A 17,801-nucleotide genomic window follows, 5' to 3' on the forward strand; every position below is an offset into this window, starting at 1 on the left:
ATTATCCCACAGATGAGAAATGTCGGAGTTACAGAGCTCTTACAGCAAGGGAAAAATGAAAAATAAAAGGAAGACACAAGGTGGTCCTATAAACATAAGCAAGTTTGTATATACATGTTGTCACCTCAGCCCTCAACATACATCTATGTTGCAATGGCTCGTCTTAACTGCACTCTTTATCAGACAGAGAACTGAAAGACAATCAAAAATACTTCCGGCTTCTTGCTGGGGATCATTTTCTGTTTTTAATATTATTTCATTCATTTCACAGGATCGAAAACAGGGTTTAACCAATCATGAGAGTTTCAGTTACACTGGATGCTGTTAAAGGATGAGTGATGAATGAATGGGACCGTTAAAGTACTTTACTTGAGAGTCCTCACCCAGTTCTTCTCAGCACTGTGGAACTTTTTCGTGTCTTTCAGCTTGTTTTGGGGTTTTCAGGCTTTCCCAAACCACTTCATCACATTAATTGACCTGTTTCTAATAATTAAATCTGACAATAAGCACACTGTCAGACATTTCTGTTTTCTTCTGTGGGAAATGAGAAACAAGTGTTTTTGTGTTGTTTTTAAATAGTCCATACATTAATCCTCTTAATGCCCCTTTACTTGTGATTGGCTAACATCTGGGAGCCTAGTGAGAGGTAGCAAGCATTGCAACCTGTCTGTACTTCATGGGTGTGCTGTGCCTGTAGCATTGACCATATAAAGCATATGCTCTGAGAAACATGAACACGGACAGTGTAACGCAGGTGTCAAACCTAAAGCCCAGGGACCAGAATCAGCCCAACAATCAGACCAATGAGGAGCACGACGTCCGAGCAGCATTGAGGAGAATTGAGGCAGACGGCATCACCGGCTGTCTGCTGCGCTGACCAGCTAGCAGGTGTGTTCTCTTCCATCGTCAATGAGTCCCTGGCGAAGTCTGTGGTCCCCACATGCTTCAAAAGATCCACCATCATCCCTGTGCCCAAGAACAGCAAACCCTCATCCCTGAACGATTACCGGCCAGTTGCACTGACCTCGGTAGTAATGAAGGTGTTCGAGAGGCTGCTGAAGAACATCATCTCCTCCTCCATCCCAGACACCACAGATCTGCTCCAGTTCGCCTACCGACCCAACAGATCCACAGAGGACGCCATCGCCCACGACCTGCACACCACCCTCAGCCACGTGGACAAGAAACAGGGTAACTATGTGCGAATGCTGTTTGTTGATTACAGTTCAGCGTTTAACACAATAGTGCCCTGCAGACTGTTCACAAAGCTGAGGGAACTGGGACTCAACAGCCGTCTGTGTGCATGGGTGTTGGACTTCCTCACTGGCAGAACTCAGGTGGTGAGGGTGGGTAGATGTGTCTCCGACAGCATCACCATGAACACAGGAGCACCACAGTGGGGTGTGTCCTCTCGCCACTGCTCTACTCCCTCTACACTTCAGACTGTGTGGCCACCCACGGCTCCAACACCATTGTGAAGTTTGGTGACAACACAGTGGTGTTGGGCACCATCTCCAACAATGATGAGGCGGCCTACATGGATGAAGTGAAGAATCTGGCATCATGGTGCCAGGACAACCACCTCCAGCTGAACGTCAGCAAGACCACGGAGCTGGTGGTGGACTTCAGAAGGAGTCAGCACAGAGACTACAAGCCCATTATCATCAATGGAGCTCCAGTGGAGAGGGTGCAGTCCTTCAAGTATCTCGGTGTCCACATCTCCTCAGACCTGACATGGTCTGCCCACATTCAGGTCCAGACCAAAAAGGCCAGGCAGCGCCTGTATCACCTACGACAACTGAGGAAGGTCAGGGTGTCTCCAGAGATCCTCAGGACTTTCTATGCAGGTGCTGTGGAGAGCATCCTCACACAGAACATCACATCCTGGTCAAGGAGTGTGTCAGGTTACATTTCACTCTGTGTTATACTTGTATAACTATGCATGTGACGAATAAAGAACCATTAACCTCCAATCAGGCCCGCTAGGGAGCTCTGGAAAATGTGAAGGACAGAAATGTCGGACTTTTAACTGTATTTTCAGCTTTTCCTACTGATAAAGACCCCACGGTCACTTACAGTATACTGAAGTAATTCAGTTACACACATCTGTAATTTTACACATTTAAAATCTGTAAGCACAACTTGTGCTTTCTTTCATTTACTACAGCAGCATTTCTTTATCATGTAGAGACATATTGTTGAAATTACTCTTCTCTGTCTTAAACTAATCATTGATTACATGAGTAGTTAGGTTTCTTTACACTGACAGAAACTGGGTTTTCACTGGTCTGGCCAGATCAAAACAGGTTGTATGTGACCCACAATGTAAGATGAGTCTGACATCTCTGGTGTAATGAGTCTCCTCACAGATTGATGGAAAAAGAAAAGAATTGGCATGTTTTTAACTCCAAACAGATTTTTATTGTTGTACAGTTAATATAAAACAAAGTGGAGGTGACAAACAGCCCTCAGCATGCCGTACTGCATCAGGAACTGCTATGAAAATCACACGACGATTGTCAGGCCTGCTGAAGCTCATTTTCTGGTTGAATACTGGCGGACAGGCTCTGTCTCTCAGGGACAGCGGAGGCAGTAAAGACTGTGCTTGCTAACAATATGTGTGCTTATCTGGCAGCTAACAGGATTCACAACTCATTACATTTTAAATCCAAAGTCAAACAAAACCATCTGGGATGGAGATTTCTTCATACAAAGCTTTCCCTTACAGTACATAATGTAAAAAGCAGGTGGATTTCATATCAGTACCTAAGCTAGTGCGCGCACACACACACGCACACACACACGGCTGGAGATATTGTCTTTTTTTCTTATTGTCAACAAATGACTGATAACTAAGTCCTTGCTCTGAGCCGCAGGCCTCGACTGTTGTTGCAAAGTTGAAATCGATCTTGCTGTAGTAAGACTCACTCGTGTAACAATAACAGAAGACTAAAAGGCTTTCCACTCGGAATACGTTGGAAATCAAAGGCTTCCAAATACTCACTCAACTGGGTGAGTATTACGAGTTAATCATCTAGCAGGAAGAGTATGAGGTCTGACGGTAAAACCTCCTTAATTTATTGCATGAGGAACAAAAGGATTTATGGAGCAGTGGATTTGTTGACAATAAAATTAGGGGGATTAAATCTCCAGCCTTTAACTCTCTCGGGTCTAAGTTGTCACAGGTGGTGACCCCGACCCTACCCTAGGCAAGCAAACATCATTTTTTCCTTTTTATTACTTTGTTCTCCAAAATCTTGGCAATCAGGGGCCAAAGAAAAAATCAGTTCAACTGACAACACGAAAAACAATTCACATTTTTTGCAAAAACTCAAAAGCAAAATGATGACTTAGACCTCAGAGGTTTAAGGTGACAAAACAACCAAAACTGTGTCAAACACTGTCATTCAATACAACATAACCACTCATATTTAGCTCAACGCATTAAAGAATAATTTCACACAATTTCAAAAAAACTGGTGGTACCTGGTGGTGCTCAGCCACGCCTAGTTTTCGTTTGTCCAGGTTTTAAGATTTGCACCTCCACAGAGAGGAGAAAGAGCTCGCTGTTTTCACGGTTTCAGTCATTTCCCAACTTAAACGATGAATCAAGTATTCCTTCTTTCTTCTTGCAGTGAGATTTATATTTATAGGTCCATTCAGTAACTGTGCTTTCAGTCACATCATATGACCACAGCAGCACATCAAGTCTGGTTTTACAAGTTTGACCTTCAAATCCATTTAGCAGCTCCTCATAACTGACGGCTGGTTTGGAACTTTCTTCTCACTTTTAAAAGTGTCTGGTGTGTACAAAAGGCGAAAAACCTACACAAACAATAAAACGGTAGAGGTCTGAGGTAAATCTCTCAAAGCATGGCTAAAATCTGCACCACTGTACCACCAACACTTTTCCTATTTTGCAATAATAGTGAACTCATCCTTTCCAACTACTAGCACAGGATATGTCATAAAAGAAAAAAAGACTCATCAAGGCACTGGACACATTCGAAACAATGGCACATAGCTGGCAGAGCGACAAACAGTGGGGAGGAATGTGAGGAAAGTGGTCAAAGCCCTGTGTTAATTTACATTTAAGTGCTGGCATTGTTTGTACCATCGTGTAATGGATCATATATAGCACAACAGAGCTAAACAGAGCTTTTCATTGCCTCAGAAATTTGGTCTTTGTTGAGAATCTGGCCATTTACGATTAAACATTAAAGTACAAAAAAAGAAGCTTTGCCTGGAAGTGTGCAAGCATGCACAACACAACAGGTAGGGATGCAAATGGAGTGAAAACAGTGCAGATGGCCATTCAAGGCCAGAGGACAAAATGCATAAATCTTAGTCATAATCTCATCTTTCAATCTGATCTCCACAGACCTTATATTCATCACTAGGTACATCCCCATTACCTTATCACATCACTCCATTAAAAGTACAGATGGTGCTTCAAAGAATCAAGAGAACAGCCTTTGTTTCATGGCCACAGGAAGTCATTCAAGTGGTGGACACAAGCGTCTTTATCTCTTCAGTCTGGTTTTAAACTGGAAGAACCCCCAGGCTGGTTTTAGCATAGCAGCAATGCTAACCCCCATGGTTGATATCTACAACTCCACCTGTGATACATTAGTTCTTGACTTTACACCACATACTGACAATACTGAATGTTTTCAAAAATGTCCCGAACAACAACATTAGATACCACTAGCTTTGATCTAATATAGTAAAAACACTTTGTGCTAATGTAGCAGCTATTTTCTTTAGGCTAACAGCACTGCTAATGCAATCCTTTTTTTAATTGAACTAGGATTTTGACTTATCTGTGTAGCTACTATACTACCATAAAATGTACCACGCTTTGATTAATATAAAATTAAATCAGATATAAATGCATCCTTCAACATGAAACATGAAATGGCTAACATAGCAAAAGATTTGTCAGGATTATGCTAACGTAGCATGTATCTATGTCCTCTTGAGGCTAACGTTAACTTATTTAACATTAACAGACTATCATTATTACTGTTCAGCTCTTCTGAACACAGCTTTGTGCCTCAGTGTTTGCATTAGCATTTAAATTTATGCTGAAACACACGTGACTGTGGAACTGAAACGAACTTGGGATATTTATTTATTAATTGACGTGAGGGAATGTGGAAAGAAGTGGAAAAACTTCAGGGACAAATATGTTTACCCAGGATGTTTCCATCAGCTGGAAACATCAGTGGACATACCCACTTGGTAATTAACATGTAATGAACCAGCACAAGCATAAATGCTGACGGCCACTTACGTGGGTTACACATGGTAAGCTCTACCATGATTTACCACAGAACTCTAAATCAGGCTTGAGGAATCTTTCGTCAGGGCTGTGTCATCTGGATTTCTCGATGTAAAGGTCATTGAGATGTACCTAGTGTTTCGTATTCTCTATTCTGGTCCACAGTTGAACTAGGAACGTCTTTCGGAGAGGCCACACAATTCCCATTCTATCCAAACGTCATCCAAACCAAACAAAAACCTACAAATTTGTGCTTCAGCTGTTAAACAGTTAAAAACAAGCTCTATGTACCTGTTTATGTGACCTTTTGTCACATGTTCATTATTTACTCGTGGAAGTCAAATATTTGGTACAACAAGCCTAAAATCATAAAAAGTTTAAAATTACACTCTGATTTCTTAATAGTCTCCTTCGTTTTGTACAAACAGTTAAAAATGGCTTTTTTTAAAAAGACAACACGAGTCTCCGCAGCGAGCTGCTGTGCCGTGCAGAGACTAAGTACCGAGGTCGTTTGGATTTAAGCACCCGTGAGTAGAAAGAATGAACCGTGGTGTAAATTAACACAAGCATGCAGACCCAAACTGGTCCAGATCGAGTTCTTGTTCACGGAGCGACTCGTTGGGCTCCAGTCAGTCAGTCCTGGGCAGTGCAGCTGCTCCCATCTTGGTTTTTCTTTTAAAAAAAGAGCATTACAAAAAAAGAAGCTGCAGGGTCTCCAGCCTGGCGTCAAAGCAGAGCGATTCAGTTCGTGTTCATGTTCCCAACATGGGGAACAGAAGATATAGACACTGCATGTGGAGCACCAAAGGTTCAATATTAAACAAACAGAAGACATGAGAAATATGAATATTATTTAACCATCTATTAGAAAATATTCCAACTCATCTTACGATTAATTATTGTCCACAAGTTATTTATTTAATATTGAACTTTTATGGGCTCTATGAATGACCAAGTCTCTATCCTTCTCCCTCAGTTGTGCACTCAAACACTGCATCATTCCTCGCCGAGGAGAGAGGTAAGACGTTCACGTGCACTCTTGGAGGTAGGAAGCTAGAGAGTCGGTTTAGAGGGGTCAGAAAGTTTCGGAATCCTCTGAGTCGTTCTCTGTGGTTCCCTCGCTGGATGGTCCCGAGGGGTTCCTGGGGCTGCGTGTCGCCCGAGCGCCAGTGGATAGGCCTTTACCCCCCTGGTGGGGTATATGCCTCAACAAGGACCCTGGGGAAGGGAGCTCCAGAGCTGCAAGGTGAGCAGAAAGGCATCATGGTAGCCAGAATGAGAGCCAAACAGTCAGCCACCTCTCTACTAGGAGCACAAGCCAGAGCAGGCGTCAGACCTGAGGTAGAGCGACAGAGAGAAAGAACGGAGACAGAGGGAGGGAGGACGACAAAAACGGACAAAAAGGAGGAACAGAGCGAGACGTGGACAAGGAGGAAGCGGAGGAAGGCAAAGCAGCATCGGAGCAGCATCCCGTTAGAGTTCAGCCAGTTGACAGTGTGAGCAGACAGAAGGGGACAGCGACAACAACAGCAGCCCGACACCAAAGTGGACAATAAATAAACAAAGCGCAGTATAGTCACAAAATAAAATAAAAACTGGAGACCTCATCTCATCTAGCTGCAAAACAGACTCCCATATTAAAAATATGACTTTATATCAAAAAATGATGTGTTTACTTGCAGGAAAAGATGTTGGTTTTTCATTTCCATTGTATTTATACAGCACCAAATCACAACAGTCACCTCAAGGCATTTTATATTGTGAGGTAAAGACTCCACCATGACAGAAAGAAAACCCCGATAATTAGACAAAACCTTATGAACAAGCACTTGGCAACAGTGGAGAGGAAAAACTCCCTTTTAACAGGAAGTAACCTCTGGCAGAGAGCGCATCCACCTGCTGTGATTGGTTGGGGATGAGCAGAAGGAACTGTACAGGAGGTTTGTATTCTGTGTTTTTATATTTTAAAGTTTAAGTTTCATTACAACTTTACCAATCTCATCCGAGCCTTGTTTTCCCACAGGTTTCTTCCTGTTAAAAGAGCGTTCTTCCTTCCCACTGTCGCAAAGTGCTTGTTTATAGGGGGTCAGCTGATTGTCGGGGTTTCTCTCTGATATTAAAGAGTTTTTAAACATTTTAAACATATGATTTGGTGTCATATAAATTAGGGCTGTTCGATATAACGATATATATCGGATGACGATATAAAAACATCTGTCATTTCATTTTACACTATCGTTCGTTTTGTGGTGTCGCAAAATAAACTGTCTACGGCAATATTTTTCATGGTTTTGATGGTCACTGTAGTGGCTATATTAATTTGTTAAAGTTCTCTCTTTCTCTTATATTTTATATAACCACACTACGGACGGACAAGCGCCTGTTTTTATGCGTTGTCATTAGCAACAACGATGGTAAAACCATTGTTTATTTTCCACATAAACCTTTCACAATAAAGCTCAAGATCCTGTTGAGACTTTTCAAAATAAACTGAATCACGTGAAAGAGTATGCAGAGTATTTACGGATGAGAAGCAAAAAAGAGCCGCCAGGTGCTAAAAAATAAACCTTAGACTCAAACGTTAGAACAGGCTTTTCCCCGCCGCACGCCGTGTAATAAATACAAAGAAAATGGCGGCCATTTCAACTTATGTCTAAAAATGTATCGTTTCATGCATCGGTTAAAACACTCGACTCCAGGTACGTGACGCCCAGCTGGAAACACTTCACGCAAGTCGAGCTGCCCGAGATTCACAGAATTTACAGAAAATGTTAAATTTTGTGATTTATATCGTTATCGGGACGATAGATGTCTCATATTGGGATATGAGATTTTAGTCATATCGCACAGCCCTAATATAAATACAATTTTATTCATTCAGGGTATGGAGACACTATTTTTTCAGTGACATTAGCAAAAAGCTGTCCACGTGTAGCTCTACGAACAGCGTGTATTATTATATTCAGTGAAAATGAATCTTTTGTTTTTATAGCTTAACTATTTTTGTTCTTACAATTACCCTTAATAAAACAAATCCTTAGGCCATAGTAGTGAAAAGAAATGGGGTTACAACTTAATCTAAAACTCCAGTAACTGAATATATACAAAAGTACTTCATCCAGTATTGCTGATCTAAGCTAATCAATTATGGACTTTCAGGTTTAAATTGATCTATAGCCAACAAAACAAAGAACAAAGAACAAAGAAAGCTCACAAAAAACACATGAACAGCTTTAATCCGGGTTTCCACAGCTTCATATAAAAACTACTGGCCCCCAGTCGCCTGGTATCAAACACCTGTGGTATCACAGTCCTATATATCGCATTCACATGATTTTCCTGGCCTCTGACCTTCCCGTAGAGCTCAGATTTGAACTTGTGATTTTTAGTAGATACACCTGAAGTATCAATTTCTAAATCTTATGTCAATTCATGCTCTTCTTTCATTTCCTGCCATCAAATAAAAGCCAAAAAATATCACTCCATCAAAGATTTACTTTGATCATTACGTTTTCCTAGATATGGGTGGACTAGTTATTGTGCCGACCTCGAACAGTAACAGGCCTGCTTTCTATACCCATCCTGTCTGTCTGTTGCTATGTAACAAACCCCAAATTCACTTGAAAACCCTTCCTGCACTCTATAAAACTCACCTAACTCTACAACGAGTGGTAACCCTTTTAAAAACTGTTTTGTCTGCAGCAAACGTGGAAAACAGCATTAAAGCTTTTCAGTAGACAAGCTGAGTCCATGCTGAGAGAAGGAAGACATTCATGCAGGTGTGCAGTCAGGCCCTGATAAGTACTGAGTTTACCGTACCGTTCTCATCCACCGTCTGAACGTTGGCTCCTCTGGACAGCAGCTCCTGGACCACCTGCTTAAGACCGCTACGAGCCGCCAGGTGCAGAGGACTGACAGAAAGTTACACATAATGTCACTCATGGTTACACAAGTACTCTTGTTTAACTGAACTACATCACCTCTAGTGAAACAGGTTTTCAAATTTGTTTAATAAAATGTTCACAGTATCTGAAAAACTAATTTTATTTATTTTACTTGGACTGATCCTGGACCAAATCTTTACATACATCATTTCAAAAGCTCTTGTTTACAGTGACACATGTGTTTCCTATATGTACAGACATGAGGGCCAAAGTATTTTCACACTCACGTTTGCAGCGCTGCATTCGTGGCATTAATGAGCGCAGTGTCAGACAGCTTCTCGAGGATCAGCAACACACAGTCTTCCTTCCCCTGGAAGAAGAAGGACTCAAGTTAAAAAGTCCTCCAGAGTTCTGCATAAGTAAACAGCACTGAGGTCTCATCTGTGAGCCTTCCTTTCAGTAAAACAGGTAAACAAAGGTCCCACAAAACTGGGCCAAACACTAATGCTGGAGCGTGGTGCCCCCTTGTAGACGTACATTACTGCAAGCCAGGTGCAGGGCGGTGTTGCCGTCCTTGTCAGTCAGACTGAGGTTGGCACTGGCGCTGGTCAACAGCACCTCTGTACGAGACAGAATACAGAGCACGTATAAAAAACAAAATCACTGCTCATTTTCTGAACATAAGCACATGTAAAACAACCCCGTACCAAGAGCCCCGACCCTGCCCCTCTGAGCCGCCATCATCAGCGCAGTGCGACCCGACTGTTCTGCGACGTCCACAGGTGCATCGTGGGAAAGGAGCAACTGGACACAATCGACATGACCGGCAAATGCTGCAGCATGAAGAGGAGTCCTGAAAGAGAGAGGATGGAATGAGAACATATGGTGCTCGGCAGCGTGGGAGGAGCTGCGCTGGCGACATGTCCACACTCGCTTCTTACCTGCTCTTAGCATCGCAGCAGCCAGCAATGTCTGAACCCATCGCCTCCAGCAACAGCGATGCACATGGCTCGTGATCATTGGTTCTGAAAGACAAAACACAAACAGGAGTTCAGCGACTGAAATCGGCCTCTGAAAAGCAGGAAAAACACTATTCCAGTAGCAAAAAAGACGACTCCGGGATATCAGTGTGACTTACACAGCGCAGTGCAGAGGGGTGAAGGGGTTCCCATCAATACAGCGGCAGCCTTTCTGTTCTAGCAGGACCTCCACACACCCTTCATGACCTACACACAAACACACACTTTAGGGAAAAGTTTCCTAACTGGAGGTCTCGTCCTGTTAAATGGGAGTTCTTCCTCCCCACTATCACCAAGTGCTGCTCACAAAGGATTGTCTGTTTTGAACTGAATTTACTTTTTTTTTTTTAATTTAAAAACGTGTCTGCAGGTGCCACTAACCATAATAACAGGCCCAGTGCAGCGGTGTGTACCCGCTGTGGTCTCTCAGCGGGGGCAAGGATGGCGCCTCAGAGCAGGCGATGCTCAACAGCTCACTCAGCCAGGAAGCGTGGCCTCGGGCAGCGGCCAAGTGGATGGCTGTACGACCGCGCGAGTCGCCGAGCAAAACCGAAGCCTCCTGCTCCAGCAGACACTGGATGCACTCCTCCTGACCACACAGCAGCTGAGACAACAGAGCAGAAGCTATATAAGAATCTATAATACAAATCTGAAAGAACATTTCCTGTTTGTCTCTTTTTACAAGTCTTCTAATGAATAAAGCACATTTCCAAGAAGGTCCCTCCTAAAAATGTTAATGGGAGTCTAATAGGCCCTAATATAAAACTTATTGCTTCTTTCTTGTCACAAATGAAAGAAATTATAAATAGAGACTGCACTAAATCCACACAAACACAAGTTCCGCGCTCACCCCAAGGTGCAGCGCTGTGAGGCCGTGGTTATCGGCCACATTGACATTGGCTTCCCTTTCCAGCAGCAGTGACACGGCGTCGACGTGACCTCCGGCCACCGCGAGCATTAGAGGAGTCCTGCAGACGAGGACAACATATTTAAGAGGGAAAACGGAAAGGGACAAATCGCACGAAGCAAACAGGATGTGTGGGGGCGGGAGCGAGGGTCACTCACTGTCCCTGAGAGTCAGCAACATCCACGAGGTCTGAATTATCCGATTCATCCAGCAGGAGGCGCACACACGTAGTATGACCATTCATCACTGCAAAGAGAACAAAACACAAGGTGTCACAAACGTACAAATCAGCTCTGTGACACAAAGGTTGTGATGACTTCTGTCACCACAGTAGAAAAAAAAGTATTTAACCACCTGTTTTTTCAGCCACATGGGGAACAAACTCTAAATTTAGTTCATCTGAACTGTAGTTATAGGCAACCCAGGCTCGTGAGCGGCACATACATGTGCTTCAAATGAACAATAAGGACTCTTCCATTCTAAGACTGCAGATATCTGAAGCTACAGAGAGCTACATTCAGTCCAAAGGTTAGGCATCTCAAGTATGTTCAAATGATGCTCACATTGCTGGAATAAGAGGACACAATAACTAAGATGACCTTTGATACACTAAAGAATCCTGCCCAGAGGTGCACGAAAAACAAGTGTTTCCTATGATTCTGAAGTAATGAGTTAAGGCTGGAGGAAGAGGCCAAAGCAATTTCAGACATAAGAGACCCAATAAAGCTTTTCCACATAAATAACACATCTTATACTTGGATTTCCATCTAAATAAACAACCATCCCAGGGTTTGGTAATCAGCTGTTTGTAGTTTCACAGTCCACATGTGTTTAAAAAAGCTTTGGCAGAGGGATTAAAGTGTTATATACACCGACCATATGCTGATTTCACTACAAATTTTCACATATAGAAATTATATTTTTGATTAATTTTTTTATCTTTTGGAACAAAATAACAACATCCTTGCTCTTGTTTTGAAAATTCAGTCTCCCAGACCAGCTATCTTATTTCTATTCCTGTTTTTCTACAAATTGCCAAATTGCATGCTTCCATGTTTCTAAGCTCACCTGCAAGGTGCACCGGGGTGCGTCCATACTGCTTATCAGTAGTGCGTGGCGATGCTCCCTGGCTGAGGAGGGTGTGAACGCAGTCAGAGTGACCACGGAGAGCAGCCAGCGCCAGAGCTGTCCTCCCCATCTCGTCCCCTTGGTCTACCTCTCTCTCCCCCTGCAGCAGCACCTCCAGGGCCTGAGCATGGCCATGGTACGCCTGAAGAGAGAAATTACTGTTTAAAAATGTAAATTAAAAAAATAAAATAGGATAACCTACTACAAATCCTTTTATCCGTTTAATACTGACAGCGAGGTGCAGCGGGCTCCTGGCATGTGGAGATTCAGAGTCATCTTGGTGACCGCCATCTCTGTCCAGCAGCTGGAGGTCAAAACAAAAACAACGTGAACACAGTCACAGTCTGTTCATGTGCTTTATCAAATTTAAGTAGCTCTGTTTTTCAGGGATTTACTCAGAGCTCTTTTTTGTTTGTTTGTTACATAAAAGACTTGATGCTCTAACTTAAAACACCCAGATTTCTGGCATGTGGTGAAAAAGTGATAGGCCATGATAGGCCAGCAGAGAAAGAAACTCCCTCCAGACACTCCCCAACAGTACAAGCATTTCCTCAGTAAGGCTTCAACCATATTCAACAACATGTGACAGGAGTGTGAGCATCTGTGTGAGGACTTTAGTCTGGAGACATCCTGTTTGTGCAGAGTGAAGGCAGTTTGATTCAGTCAGGGTTCAGAAATAGGGTCCAATCGAAATGACTTCATTACTGACCATTACCTTTTTATACTTTTGCTACCCATTTAAACCATTGTTTTTAGTCAGCTGTTTTTAGCAAATTATATTAACTAATCAGTAAATTTGTTGTTTTTAGCCTGCTACTTTTTCAAAGACAATTAGTTTGTTGGCAAATTGTAACAAGCTAACTTACATTTAGCTAGCTGTTAGCTTACCTGTTACTGTCAGCTAGCTAATACTATGTCAGATTTGTTTCGGGGCTCTTTGGTTTTTATTAGATTTGACTGACTGAGAGAGCTAGGAAAGGGGGGCAGAGAGCGGGGACAATATAAAGCAAATTTTCAGTGACTCTCAGAGGCTACGGTGACCACCGGTCTATCCCTAGCTGATGCTACTCTTTCCCCATTAATAGCCCTGGTTGGGGCACACTGGGGTAAGGGGCTAAGGTGTGCTATGTGTCACACGTTTGTGTAAACTGACCAGTTCTAGACAGTGCCTGTGTCCATAGGCTGCGGCGTAGTGGACAGGGTTGTAACCCTGTTTGTCTTTCAGTGAGGCCGTAGCACCGCTCTGAAGCAGGAACTCCAAACATCTGCAACACAAACATGTCATTTCAGAAGGCAGCTCGAACCACAGAGAACATGCTTAAAGCACACAAGCTTATGACATCAAGATAACACCGTTTTAAATGTTTTATGTGTTTTAAATGTATAGTGGTGAGTCTTGACTGGAGCTAAATGTCAGTTACACATCACACATGTATGCTATAGACTTTGTGTTTAATGATAGTCTTTTATCGCCATTTGTTCTTTTTATTTATCCAATTTTGTTTTCTTTTTTTTACTTTTTTGTTTCTTTTTTTCATTAATAAACTTTGAGAAAACTGTGAAAATCACCTGTTATATTTCCTGTTCCATTTTTTAACATTACTATTTACTTTGATATATTTTGATAGATTTATTTCTTTAAGCTAATCACATTTGGCTACATAGTAATAGAATTTATTAATTTTCTATACTACTATATGCTAATCATTTATTCATTACCTTCAGTGAATCAGTTTTTTTTTTAATCTAAGTATTCAGTCTATTTCATCTCTTTTTGGAGATGTCTCAAAAATGTCGTTTTTGTTGTTTACAATTTCATTTAAACAGATGCGGTTCTACCTTTCAGTTTTTGGCATGTATTGTAGATTTGTGCATAGCTTTGGTCAAATTTCAGTAGATTTTGTTCCCACTCACAGTGCTGCCTCCTTCTCCCTTTCTGCCTGAACGCCTTCACTCTCTGGCTCCAGAGCAACACGACGTCTATGAGGGAGGAGACAAACAGAGGATCAGGGTAAAAATCAGATGGGCGCAGAGATAGGATGACATTAAGTATCAATATACTACATACATACAACACGCATTAACAAAACAAAAACAAAACAGCCTAACTATGTGCTAACACGCTAACTGAACTAATACTGAACGTAAACCTGCAGACCATGCATGACTCAGTGACAGCATAACCTCTGGTTACCATGGAAACAGTAGGTATGGCTCAGCAGGTTTCTTTATGTGGTAACATAGGACAGCTAGCCAGATTTGTGATGCACCATGGAGGGGGTGTGAAGAGCTCAGCTCAGCTCCCAGCCAGGCGCTGGATAACCTGTTAACGTCTGTCTCCACTCATTTTTGTGACTGAGGTAAACGTGGAGGACTCTGCTCAACACATCTACTGAGATGCACTGATAACTTCTTCCACCTTGTGGAAACCCAACAGTGAAATGCTGCTTATACACTGATCAGCATTAGTATTTATCATTGTAATATAGTAACCAGACGTATACTGTTTCTACACAAATGCATGCAGCGTCTTTGAATGCTTGTATTGGTGCATTTATTTCTTCAGCGTTACCGTGACAGTATTAGCCAATGTGCTCATTTTAAACTAGTTGGCCTTCTCCTTTAAATGTTAAATTAACTTTTAAACCAGATGTAGTGAAGATGGTTTAATGTCAATGCAATACTTTAAAGAAATGTGTGAATACAATGTGAAAAAAGGATCATTGCCTGAAGCTTTATTTTAGCAGTACATCCAGCTGCAAACTCAGGCTCTCAAAGGAGCATTCTGCTGTTTTAAAAGCCACAGTGTGCTCAGTACAAAGATCAGAGCAGCTAATAAACAGAGTGAAGCAACAAGAGAGTCACATAGTCCCCCAAGGAACTGTCTACAACACAGCATTTTAGACTTAAACTCAAAATCAAACCGAAATAAAAAAATAATATGAATATAAATATAATTAGATAACTTTGGATTGAAAATGCCAACAACTTGACCAAGTTCAGCATATAAGAAGAAAAAAAGAAAGAAGTGACTGCAGCTTTATGTAAAGTTTTTGAATGCTTGCTCACCTTCTATCCAGATCTGAGGCAGCAGCATAGTGCAGGGCGGAGCGCCCCCACTGGTCTGTGGCATTTATGGCAGTGCCACATGCCAACAGAGTCTCCAGACACTGATAGTGACGGCTGGCAGCCGCATAGTGAAGAGGAGTCCTGGAAGTGAGAGAAATTCAAATGAAGACAACAAAAGTAACTTCATTCAAAATGCAATCAAAGGGAAACAGATAAGATAAGATAAGATAAGATAAGATAAGATAAGATAAGATAAGATAAGATAAGATAAGATAAGATAAGATAACCTTTATTAGTCCCACACGTGGGAAATTTGTTTTGTCACAGCAGGAAGTGGACAGTGCAAAAGTTATGTATCAAAAATTAGAATATAATCAGAATAAATAAAGTACACAACTGTACAGAATAGAATAAAATACTATATACAGTAGAATAAAATAGAACAAAATATACCATACACAAGAATTTGAAGACCTGCTTTTTTTCTTTCCTTTTTATTTTGACGTTTCTTAAAAAGTTTAGAAAGCTGTTCTCCACACAGCAACATGAAGTACCTGCCACACTTATCTCTCCTGTTGTGGTCTCCTCCACTGCTCAGGAGCAACTTGACACAATCCACATTACTGCACAAAAACACAGAGACGGCAGTTATTACTCAAAATGACGCTTACAGGTGAAGGATTTATGATCCTTAGGCAAAAGGAAAATGTTTGGTTACTGAAAAACATGCAGCATAACACTGAACTGCTGAGCCAGGTTCTGGCAGAGGCTCCTGCCCATAGGGGGCCATGTGATTGTTGTAAGGTCTTAACATAATCAATAAATAAAACATAATCAAATTAATGCCATTAACACCATGACTTGTTCTCATATTTAGACCATCATGCCGAGGCTAACACAGGCACTGGTTTTATTCCGTTACCACAGCAGCTAATGTTATCATGTCCTGGCTGATGTCAGAACACAAATGATTTTCCATTTCTGGAAGATTTTATCATATTTGTTCCACCTGGCAATTTCTCCTCAGACCTTTGCTGCACTGACTATATTCTCATATCTGGAAAGTAATGGACTCACCCTCCGGCAGCAGCAGCGTGGAGGCAGGTCCTCCCCAGCGTATCTGGAGTGTCTATCTGAAAGCCTGCAGACAGGACCGAGTCGTTACACATTATGCTAAACCTCCGACCTGATGGGAGCAGCGCAGGGAAACGAAGGAGGGCCAGACAAGACAGCAGCAGCAATCACAGAGAGAGAGGAAGAGAAGGAGGCGGAGAGGGAGACAGGGGTTAGTGTGACAGGTGGGGAAACGAGGGTTACACAGACGATCATGCACATAGAGGAAAATACAAGGACAGGTTACACACAGAGAGAGCCACACATCTTATCTTCAGGTCAGAGACACATTCAGACAGCCTCACAGGATAAAGTGCAACAAGACAAACGGCGCAACGCAACACAGCTTGAATTAAATGGACGTTTGACACTGTAGGGTGATTAGGATTTTTACAGATACGCAGATAAATAAAGTCATCATCAAATTAATCCATTATTATGGTTCTGCAATGTTTACATGGGACGTTTTAATCAGAGGAAACGTACATTTATTTAGAGGTAAAGCTCGTTTACATTTATAGGGTTCACCTTTTGTCTGCTAATAATCCAGCAGATTACTCTGATTGTTCATCTATAGACATATTCTGCCTTTGCATTAAATATAATGGAATGAAGTAAGCACCACAAAAACTGAACAAAACTCAACAGTCATTTCTTTTTTGAAACATTGTGATTACTTAGTAGTTTCATGTAGGAACTGGGATTTCTTTTGGCACACCACCCCGTGCTAAAGTCACCACGGCACCATGAAAACACCAAAGTCACCCAGTAAAGATGGCGTCCACCATGAAACTGCTCACAACTACGTTTTTTGGAGTAACCTAGTTATTATTCCTGGAGGAGAAATTACTAGTAAATTTTTGGATGCATTTCCGAGAAGGCATTTTCTCTAAAACTGGTGGACTCGTGCTAAAGTCGTGCACATTTCTTTCCATCCTGAAACATTTACTCAGTTTAGCTTCTTAAATATGATCATTTTCAGTTTCTCCTCCGAACTGCTCATTTTAATGTTATTCTTTAGACAAAACAAGCCATGCAAAGTCATAATTTGAAAGAAATTGTGGAAATGAACAAAAAGGCCTTTAAAGAATATTTGAAACTTGTAACGGGCTGTTTCTATAGCACTGAATTATAAGTCTTACCGAGTCCAGGCTCAGATTGGCACAGGCTGCACGTACACGTGTACGCTTTCTTTCACATCCACATGATTATCAGAGTTAGACCTACAATTGCATAGCTGACAGGAAATCACTCTTGAGATCCACGGTATGAAGGATTTTGAAATCCAAGATTTAGCTGTGGGTGCAGCAAACACAGCATTCCTGACCAAACCCAGTACTGCAGCTGCACAACACACAAACACATGTAAATGACTTCTTTGTTGTTCGCTGCAGCAG

General features: G+C 41.9%; 1 protein-coding gene across 1 annotated transcript in view; it reads right to left on the reverse strand.

Moving 5' to 3' along the window:
- Positions 1-2,396: 2,396 nt before the first annotated feature.
- ankrd44 (ankyrin repeat domain 44) overlaps positions 2,397-17,801 on the reverse strand; it is a 32,669-nt gene continuing 17,264 nt past the window's right edge. Inside the window, 18 exon segments of the mRNA XM_026144544.1 lie at positions 2,397-6,512; positions 6,514-6,620; positions 9,104-9,195; positions 9,456-9,538; positions 9,706-9,788; positions 9,876-10,021; positions 10,110-10,193; positions 10,307-10,394; positions 10,569-10,791; positions 11,038-11,155; positions 11,253-11,340; positions 12,163-12,364; positions 12,455-12,526; positions 13,376-13,487; positions 14,137-14,202; positions 15,292-15,432; positions 15,846-15,914; positions 16,369-16,432. Coding sequence (XP_026000329.1) covers positions 6,360-6,512; positions 6,514-6,620; positions 9,104-9,195; positions 9,456-9,538; positions 9,706-9,788; positions 9,876-10,021; positions 10,110-10,193; positions 10,307-10,394; positions 10,569-10,791; positions 11,038-11,155; positions 11,253-11,340; positions 12,163-12,364; positions 12,455-12,526; positions 13,376-13,487; positions 14,137-14,202; positions 15,292-15,432; positions 15,846-15,914; positions 16,369-16,432 — 1,991 coding nt within the window. The 3' untranslated portion in view covers positions 2,397-6,359.

This window comes from Astatotilapia calliptera, chromosome 16 (assembly GCF_900246225.1).
Source record: "Astatotilapia calliptera chromosome 16, fAstCal1.2, whole genome shotgun sequence".
NCBI classification, from domain to species: Eukaryota; Metazoa; Chordata; class Actinopteri; order Cichliformes; family Cichlidae; genus Astatotilapia; species Astatotilapia calliptera.